The sequence below is a fragment of the Bison bison genome, unplaced genomic scaffold (genome assembly GCF_000754665.1).
Source record: "Bison bison bison isolate TAMUID 2011002044 unplaced genomic scaffold, Bison_UMD1.0 scf7180017864453, whole genome shotgun sequence".
In the NCBI taxonomy this organism is placed as follows: domain Eukaryota; kingdom Metazoa; phylum Chordata; class Mammalia; order Artiodactyla; family Bovidae; genus Bison; species Bison bison.
In genome coordinates this window covers 323,620-334,086 of record NW_011495015.1, presented here as the reverse complement: position 1 = coordinate 334,086, position 10,467 = coordinate 323,620, and the positions used below count along the sequence as shown (strand labels likewise).

Sequence of the window (10,467 nt, the reverse complement as noted above, 5' to 3'; positions counted from 1 at the left end):
CCCCACGACCCTGAAAGAGAAACATTCCTGGAGATCCTGACGATTTTCCACAACAGCATTGACTGATAGAAATTTAAAGCATATGTAACTTAATAAGTATGGGATTATATATAATTTAAAATTTATGTATATCAAATATATATATATAATTTAAAGAAACAGACAAAATTGTAATAACATATAATTTAAACCAACATACCCCTAATATTATCATTTCAAAGAATAAAAATTATTAGAGATTTAAAAAAAAAAAAAAAAGATACATTCCTTTCTAAAGATTTGTATCAATGACAATCAGTATTTGATTAAGCAGTATATTAAAGCAATGTGTATTGTATGTTACTCAAGTATTAAAAATTTCTTCTGGACTTCATTACATTTCTTAGCTGCTTAAGCTTGAATTTGTCCAAACTTTTAAAAAATTTAAGTACTTAAATTTCCTTAGTTAAATTAGTATTTTATGTGTTAGAAAAACAGAAGGCTTGCTGTAGAAATGAAATGATAACTTCTTCCTAGGAAGAAAATATAGATGCCCAGAACATGTCTGTTGCCCTTGGAGATACATCATGGGGAACTTCGGTCAACTGTGGTCTACTGAGGAGATCACTGAGTGCGTCAGATGTGGACAGAGATGATGCCAGTTACTTACGTCTGTCTTTAGGGGAGTTCTTTGCTCAAAGGTCTGAAGCTCTCGGTTGCCTTGGTGGTGGTTACAATGTGAAAAGAGTAAGTACCATGTATATTGGGAGTGGTAAATGCACCAGCCCTTATGTACTGAATGCAGTGACAGTGTAGCCAAATCATAGTGTCTTTAAAGCAGAGACAATAGGGGTGTGGTGGGATGGTGGGAAAAGGTTTCGATTTTTGGTGGTCGTACCCTTGCTCCAGTCCTACCTCTGTCTTTTAACTAGTTCTGTGTCATGGAACAATGTATGTAACTCCTCTGTGCCTTAATTTTCCGATTTCTGGGATGGAATACTGTCTTACAGGGTTTGTGGGTTACTGTGCTGGTGCACTACGGTGTTCAGCACAGCTTCACATGTGTCAAGTACTTGATGTTTGTTGCTGTTATGTCTTTGGTTGTGGGAAGAATTCAGAGATTCATTAATTTTTAAACCTCTGGTCTAAAAACATGTTTTGAAATATAGTAGTGTTTTGGTTTAGTAAGATGTATGTGTAAAAAGTTTTAAATGCCAGTGGTAGTGGTAAGTTGTATGAGGCAGGAGGGGAAGCTGTGTGCGTCTCTAGGGTCAGGGTGGTGTCTGAGGAGGGGCGCTGTGCTGGTGCCTGACAGTTTGGGGAGTAGGCGGTGTGTTCTCAGTGAAGGTCTGGAGGTGCCAAGTGGAGCTTGAGTGGCACATTTGAGGAGCAGAGAGCAGGCAAACAGCTCCTGTGAGTGGGGCAGCAGGCGGATGGCTGGTGGAAGTAGACAAGGGCCAGGTCATGAGGGGCCCTCGCAGGGGTTGGGGGCATCTCACGGGGACAGGGAGGCAGGGAGTAGTTTTCAGGCCCAGATGTGAGATGAGCTGGAGGCAGGAGTCTCCTAAGCCCCAGAGGAGGATCAGTGGGCAGAGACTGAGCCACATAGGAGGTGCCACGAAGGTCGGGGAATAGGATGGCAGTAGGAAACAGAAGAGTCTAGGGCGTGGGAGTGCCTCTGGAGAATTCCGTGTTGGGACTTGGTGCTGTCATAGTGAGTGTATGCTAAACCTGAGCTTCATTGAGAGTGTAACAGCGAGTTAGAACACTGCTGATTTACAGAAAAATTTGAACTATCTGTGCAGTGAATTAAAAAATGAGAGTAAATACTTAGGCAGATATTTCTTCCTGGATCGATTGGTTTTGACATTATGAGAGAAATTGAAGAGTAACTCAGTTCCTCTCTGAACAGCTGGACAAAACACCAGGTACTAGAAAGATGTAGCTATCACTTTGTGTTAGTTGTGAAATGTTGCTTGGTTCAAGTTGCTGGATCAAAGGAAGATATCCCCAAGTGAAGATCAGTTGAAAATTGAGTGCCTTTAGTGAATTTGCATTTCAGGTCTGTTCTGTGAGAGCTCTGGAAAGAAGCTGGATGGGGAATTCCCTGCCCCTGAGCAAGGTCCTTGAACGCAGACCTTCTGAGTGCTCATCCAAGGCAGTAGGAACATGCCTAATCTTAATACAGGTTTTCAGGGACCTATTTATTGTGTAAAATAAAATACCCTTCTAAGTACTATAAGTTCCAGGAAGGCAGAAAATTTTATCTTTTTTCTTACTGATATGTCACTGATGATTACTAACAGTGCCTAACAGATAGTAGGTGCTCAATAATAATTGCCAAGGGAACAGTGTCGTTTCTGGGTTGTTTTCATTTGGATTTCTTAGTAAGGGCAAATTATTTGGCAGTATTCATTCTGATAATTACAGATAGCTAGCAGTAAGGAAATGTCCTGTCTAGACTTGTAATGTTCATTTCTAGCAACTTACATTTAAATGGAAAATCAGAATTACTTTGTTGAAATCCATTTAACTAGGTTACAAGTATTAGGATAAAATAGTCTAGGATTTCTCAGAGGAGTTGAACATAAAATAATTCACATATTTATTTTGTAGCCATCGTTTGGTTATTTTATTAGATCACCAGAGAAAAGAGAACCTATTGCCCTAATAAGAAAATCAGACCTATCAAGAAGTAATTTGGGAAAAGAAGTGGCTGATCTTAACCATGGTCTTTTTTCAGGTAATGGATTAAATGAAATTTTTAGTAAACTTTTCATTTAACCTATAAATTATTGGTTGTGTGATCATGTTCTTATGAGGAAGAAAGTATTTGAATTTTTTGAGTATTAGTTACCGATTTGATTTTTATACAACTTCACATTGCCTTTTCAGTTTAAAGCTGAAACAACTCAGCCAAAATTCACCTAAATCCTTCTGTTAAAAACGAAAGTGAATGGAATATAATTTGTTCAGGTGATCGACTGGCTTAATTTTGGCATGTTAAACTACTGAGTTAATGAATTATAACTTACTGTATGTATTATTTAGGTAGACTTTAAAAGAAGAGTTTTCAGATTTGGGCCGTCGTAGTATAAATATGATAAATATCTCTGAGAATTAAAAGCCAGACTTCCATGATTAATATACAATTATCATACAGCTGCTTTTTGCTAATATAATGCCTAGTGTATTGTATTATGAAATGGTATAAAATGTGCTTTAGTCCTTAAAGAGCTTATATTCCAGAGGCTGGGGAGTGGGGTGGGGTGGTGGGATAAAGAGGCTGTATATAGTATTGACTTTCTGTTATTATAAAGAGTTACTCATTTTTAAATTCAACTTGCATATTCATGAAATGTTTCAAAGTGGAAAGTATTAAATGAAGTTGTCAGTATTTTGCAAGGAAGAGATTAAAATCCACAATCTTCTTCAAAATTTAGACTTTGAAGAATCCAGCTAAATGAACAATGATATGGTTCTTTGTCCTAGTGACTGTAGGACAAAGAAAATTTAAACAGTTTTTATGAGGCTGACTGATATTTGGTATATAAAGATTTCTTCCTTGTCAATTACATTTAGTGGTCATTACCCATGGATTAGGCTTCCCTTGTGGCTTAGCTGGTAAAGAATCTGCTTGCAATGTGGGAGACCTGGGTTCCATCTATTGGTTGGGAGGATCCCCTGGAGAAGGGAAAAGCAACCCACTCCAGTATTCTGGTCTGGAGAATTCCATGGACTGTATAGTCCACGGGGTTGCAAAGAGTCGGACATGACTGGGCGACTTTCACCTCACACTTCCTTGCATGGATTGTCTCTGTGACATAGTTTATGGATGTAAATTGAGTATTATATATTTTCTACAGGAGATTTAAAGGCACAGCTAAGTGAAGGATCAGTTACACTTCAGGCTGAAGAACTGGAGAGTATTTCACAAGTGGATGAAAATGATGTGACATTAACTGCCAATAAAGGAAAAGCAGAGGTATTTTAAGCCTTTCATGAGGGAGAGCTAAAACCCATGTTCTCATAATTCTTTACAAGATCAAGATAAGGTCACATGTAAAAATGCATAACTTTTTTTTTTTACTCAATTTTATTACAAGTATCATTTAAAAATTATCAGTGTATAGTAAATGTACAAAAGAGTTTATAAAACATAAACTTAGTGAGTTATCAAAACTTATATACCCATGTACACCCAAGGTCAAGAAAGAGAACATTGTCAGCAGCCCAGGAGCCATGTTTTTGTCTCTTCTGAAGACTGCTTCCTCCTGTCTGACCTCTAACACTGTCACCTGTTCATCTCTTTTTGAACTTTATATGTAAGAAATCATGTATGTAGCATATATTTTTTCTTTTTTTTTTCACTTACGTTTGTAAGATTCAACTATAATAAGTATAGTAGATAATTTTCATTGCTGTATAGTATTTTACCATGAATATTCTGCCATCGATATATCTACTCTACTGTTGATGGATATTTGAAATCTTTCTTATATCAGTATGACACTGTTAAATAGTGTAGTTTTATAATAAAAGTATGTTGGCTATTTTCTTATTGTTTTGTTCAAGTCACTAAGTCATGTCCAACTCTTTGTGACCCCATGGACTGTAGCACATGAGGCTTCCCTATCCACTGTCTCCCAGAGTTTGCTCAAATTCATGTCCATGTTGGGGTTTTTTGGTTTTCCCTATCTCTTCCTTAACATTAAAAGTATCATAAAACATTCAGTTTACTTTATTCCAGTCTTATAATTGCCTGTTGTTTATATTTATTTCTCTTTGTAAACCCCATAAGAGGTTATGATGATGTTGATGGTGATTACTATTATTACATACAACCAATGTGTATCTCTGACCTTCCATTTAAGATTAATTTTCTTTTGCCTGAAGAATACCCTTACAATTTTGTTTTGTGAGGGACTACTAGTAATGAATACTGTTTTGTCAATCTGAAGATATCTTTACCTTTATCCTTGAAACGTGTTTTTGTTTGGTGTATGTTTGTTAACAAGTATGTTAAACTTTGAGTATTTTTTTCTTTTATATTTTTTCTGTTCTGTTGTGTTTTCTGTTACTTTCTCTTGCATTCTGAATTATTTTTTTCAGACTTCTCTTCCAAGTCTGATTCTTTTTTCAGTTGTGTCTAAGTTGTGAAACCTGTCCTTTGGGTTCTTGATTTGTTATTGTGTTTTTTAATTATAGAATTTACATTTAGTTCTTTCTTGATAATTTCTCGTCTTCTGTTGAGTTGTCAGTGTCATTGTTGTTTTTCTTAAATATGTATGTATATATTTGGTTATGGCACATGGGATCTTTTTAGTTGCAGCACACAGGATCTAGTTCCCCAACCAGGGATCAAGCATGGGCCCCCTGCCCTGGGAATGTAGCCACTGGACCACAGGGAAGTCCCTTAATGTTACTTTTTATTTCCTTAAGTATGTTTTAGGTTTTGTTAGATTTGATGTTTTAGATGTGTTTTAGACTCAGAGTCCATTGTCTGCATTCTGCAGTTCTCTTTTTCTGGAATGTGGGACGCATTACCTTGGAGCACTGTGAGTAGATTTTTAAAGGAAAAGTTGGTGAAATATTTGAGTCCATGGGAGATACCTTCCAGACAGGATTTTTACTTGCTTCTGAGTGAGGAACCCCAGCAGTTTTAGGTTGCTTTAATTTGGTTCCTGGGATCGAGCTGTTCAGAGCTAAGCCACCTTTACTCCTCGAGTGTAGCCCTCTGTGGTCTTGTCCTAAAGTGTGGATGTTCACTGTGATCACCACCTCTCCCTTATCATTGTCAGACTCTGAACCTGATTTTTGTACTCTTACTCCCTTAAGAGCCACTTTTCTGAGCTTCTTTTTTAAAAATTATTTTCTTAGCTTCATAAGCTTCCTGACGTAGACCCCTCTTGAAGCAGCAGAGACCCTGAGTAATAGCATCCCCAGGACTGGGCTCACCCCTCTGGGATTCTCTCTTCTCTTGGATTTTGGCCCCATAATTTTTCATTCCATTTTTTTAGCTGTCTAGTACCTTCTCAGAATTGTTTTTGAACATGCTGTGTTGTTCTGATTACTCTCAGCCAGAGTTGGTTTGCATTACTATTCCTGGAGGCTGAAGTCTTAATTAGTATTTAAAAAAATATTAAATAGGTTTATATTGCTTTGTTGTTGGTTCCATTTCATTGTTTTACCCATGGCTTCTGTTTCTGTCTTGCTTATAAATAATTCCAATAGTTGACTGAAATTACCAAGAATATACTTGGAATCACTGTGACTCAATGGCTTCTCAGTTTCAGTAGTTTAATTTTTTTGGTTTACAGTTACTCTCTGATTCAGTTTTAGCGTTTAACTCCAGAAGATGTTTTTTGAACAGCTGATGATCGGACCTTGTAAGTAAACTAGTACTCTGCAGTTAAAGTTGATAGCAGCTGTTTTTTTTCATTGGGAGATTCAACTGGTATACTATTAATTTCTTGCTGCTGTTAGATCTTATGTAGCACTTACAAATAAAGATTAAACTAATATGTGCATGTGCATGGAACTGATGTGAACTTTCTGATTTCTAGGACACTTTCCTTGTCAGCAGCAAACCTCAGAGACATACAGACAAGCTGCCCAGCGAGAGTGACTCTGTGCTGAGGATAAGCACCATTGCTTCTGCCATCGCGGAAGCGTCAGTGAGCGCTGACCCTCTCCAGCTTGCCACCATGATCAAAGCACTTTCAAATAAAACCCGAGAGAAGACTTGTCAGGAGGATGGTAAACAAAGGCACTATTCTGCTGTGTCTCATTTCTTACCTAATGATCTGGAAAAAAGTAATGGATCCAGCACATTTGATATGGAGAGATACCTTAAGAAAACAGACATTAGTCAATATGAAGGTGGGCTGGACAACTTTTCAAGAGCTGGTGTGTCTGGTATTTGGGATTTATCTTTGTCCAAAGAGCGGACTACACACGACATCCATGTGGTGGACCTGGGTGCTACTAGCATAAGCGTAAGGGAGCCAGAGGTAGGCACTGCAGCCGGTTTTTATGGTGAAAGTGGAGACAGCGTGGATCAGGCATCGTTGAGAACAATTAGCTCTTCAAATTCAGTTCTTACAAATGTGGGCGAGAGAGAGGGTACAGCAGTTGATGTGAAGACACATTCCATTGACCATAAATCCCCAGATTCTGGTGATGGTGAAAAAGCTGCCTCCGTACCCATTCCAGCCCCTGATAGTTGCTCCGTCATTGGGAACCCCAGAGTAGCATCTCTCTGGCTGTCAGAAGAGTGTAAAGGCCTACAGGAGAGTAGAGACTACCAGAGGCAAAATGAGTGCATTGGTGAGACAAGTAACAGTGAAAAGCACGTGGCTTTTGAAAACCATTCAATAATCTCACCTAAACGTGTTGGTAAGTGTCACAGTAATTGGTCACACTCAAGAAATTGCATGGAATGTTTTGTTTTGTTTTTTTTTCTGTGTCCTCATTGGAAAATACATCTTTCTGATAGATTTGAAAAGTCCCTCTCCTGAGCGCGGTGGACAAGGCTCGGAGAACGGCGAGGACAGCTTCAGACCTTCCACTTCTCCACTGAGTCATTCTTCTCCTAGTGAAATTTCAGGAACTAGTTTATCAGGGTAGGTGCTTAATTTTTTTTTTTTGTAATAAAAATACATGCTCAGTATAGGAAAATTGGAATGAAATGTAAAGAAAACTAGTCACTATAGATTCATCATTCAGACCTAACAATTATATTTTGTGAGTTTCTTTCAAGCCATATTTCTTTGCAAATTTTCATACTCTGCTGTTTTCACTTACAATAATTTAAAAGAAAATTAATGTTATAAACTGCATAATGGATCTGTCATGGTTTATTTGGTGCTTTTGGTAGATATTGGGGATGCTGGATTTTTTTTTTTTTTTGCCATTTTAATGATATTGAGATAACAACTTTCCTCATAAAATTTTTCTCTGTGTTGTAACTGATTTCCTCAGAAGTAAAATTACCAAGTCAGGAATAAGAGTATTTTCAGGCTTTCCAGATTGGCAACCTGTTTTCTAAAAGGATCTTACTGACTTGCTCTTATATCTGTGTGTGATGAAGGTATGCAATTCACTGTTTCTTATCAGCATTTTAAATAACTTAATTTTGGATTTATTTTTTTATCTTAACAGTGTTAGTTTGTGCTCTTAATACTAATGAGTTTGGTAGGTGCTTTTTCAAAGGTTAGGATAAGAATGCTAATATTTTACATGTTTGAACACAGTCTGTAGATTAACTTAATCTTCAAGTTATAGACACTTTTTAATTTTTCAAAAATGATGTAAGTCAACATTGCTTCAAAAGTTTACACATATGTATGTATGTGTGTGTTTCCATGGAACTTTGAACAGTTTAAATATAGTGCTTTATCAGATGTGTCTATGTGTATTTATGTATAGGTGTGTAGGTGGATGTGTTACAGGATAAATTCTTAGAAATGATTGTTGGGACAAAGAGTATATTTGTTTATGTTCCTATTTAAATCAGTGCAACCCCTCCCTAGAGGTTGTGTTGGTTTAGTTTTCCACCAGCAATTTAGGGAAGAGCCTGCTTTTCTACAACCTCACCAACAGAACGCTTATTGAACTTTTTATTGTCAACAGTCTGATAGATGAAAAAAATACTATTTCAGTGTAACTTTAAATGATGAGCATTTTTTGTGTTTTATGTCAAATACTTATTTGTGTTTGTTGCCTTCATGGACTATTAGTCTTTCTTGTCTCCATTTCTTGGATCCCTGGATGTATTAAAGAGAGTGAATAGCCCTGTGTGACATGAATTGTACAGTTTCTAGTCTTTAGAAAGTTTTTCCTCTCTTGTACTTTTTGCTCTTGTGAATTCTTAGCTCCAGCCTACCCAGACTGTTTCCCAAGATATATAAAATCCAGGAACAGCTTGGGCAGCATTTAGTAGGTAAAACTTGGATATCAAATGTAATTTCAGTTTGTTTGAAAATACCAAATATTCATGATAATTTCACTGCTTAGGTAAAATTTCCAGCTTACTAAAATCTTTCCTTAAAGAAACATATAAAAGATCTTTTATAAAGCCATCAAAGAAAGAGTTCTTACATTTAATAAAGTAAACTTTCTATATGGCAGTAGTTTTTGCCTTACAATTGACATGATTTTTTTGTAAGCTTTATGCTAAAGATGCTTTCGAGCCTAATGAGATCTTTTGAGTCTAGTAACTTCGTTGGGCTGTGTCTCTGTGTTGACTTCACAGCCACCTTGCAGCGCCTTGTCATGCAGTGCCCCTTTAGTATTTGGAGTCGAGCTTCCTTTTATCAGGAAGGTTTATTATTATTATTATTATTTTAGTTGTTAAAATATTGGTCCTGACCAAATTTTGCTCAACTTCTGCATTTATTTTCTCTTTAATCCTTTTTTTTTTTTTTCATTTTTTTCCCCCTTTTTTGAGGAACTTGTTAGAGCCAAAGGAAGTTGCAAAGCTAGTATAGAGAGAGCCTGTGTCCTTCCCCAGCTTCCCTAGTTCTTGCACGGAATCACCACCAGGAACTTGTACTGGGCATGATGTGTGGCTAGAATTGTGCCATTTTATCACAGGTGTGAATGTGTGTAACCACCTCCACAGTTCGAGACACAGAGCTTTTCCATCACAATAGTAACGCTTCTTTCTTAATTTCTTTTTCATTTTGTTTGCATTTCACATTTCTGCTTTCTAGATTCCTTTCAGTATTCTCTTTATTGTTTCTTAACTCCTGTGTATTTTCCAATATTATCTTATTTTCTATGGTTTTTATATTTTTAAATTGTATATACAGGCATTTAATAAAAACTAAGTGCCATATAAAGACTTATTATGATTTTTTTCCCTTCACCGTGCCCTTTACTGCATGATCAGAGACAAAATGCCGGGCTGACTGCTCTTACACTTGGACCCACCTGTTTTTATCTTGTGTGCCTAAGAAAATACACTCATTCTTTAAGTGTAGGAAACATACCTTAGGGAGATGCTAAATTTTCTCATGAACTTGGCATGTGGTCAGATACTTTGACAACAGCATTGTTGCCCTTTCTAAAGTGGCCATGGGTTTGGTGAGCTTCCTCCTCTCTGAGGGTCAGCCACCTGCATCCCCACCGCTCATCCAGGGCCAGATGGCAGGCTTGGTGGGAAAGAAGGTGGTCACAGCAGGTTCTGAGGTTCATTCTGCTGTCACTTGTCCTCCTTGCTGCTGCCATGCTCTGCGGGTGGGCATGCCACGTCCTCCTGTCCTTTCTGCTGCAGGACAGCCCTTCCTGCCAAGGCCGAACTTCTGGCTCCAGTTTATCTGCCTGCTGTTGCGCCTGTGCTTTTCCTGTCATCAGTGTAAGTGTACATGTCTGTGTCTTGTAGTTGCTTTTCTTGGATGGTGCTCCCTGTGCATGGTGGTCTCTCCCTTTGTTCAGTTCAGTTCCATTGCTCAGTTGTGTGTGACTCTTTGCGACCCCATGGAC

General features: G+C 37.6%; 1 protein-coding gene across 2 annotated transcripts in view; it reads left to right on the top strand.

The window, feature by feature from the left end:
- The window catches only part of CEP192 (centrosomal protein 192kDa), a 75,633-nt gene that overhangs the window by 19,255 nt on the left and 45,911 nt on the right, over positions 1-10,467 (top strand). For both annotated transcript variants that reach the window (XM_010859040.1, XM_010859039.1), the window contains 5 exons: positions 517-726; positions 2,596-2,722; positions 3,846-3,964; positions 6,546-7,377; positions 7,478-7,604. In XM_010859040.1, coding sequence (XP_010857342.1) covers positions 517-726; positions 2,596-2,722; positions 3,846-3,964; positions 6,546-7,377; positions 7,478-7,604 — 1,415 coding nt within the window. The remainder of the gene's footprint in view (positions 1-516; positions 727-2,595; positions 2,723-3,845; positions 3,965-6,545; positions 7,378-7,477; positions 7,605-10,467) is intronic.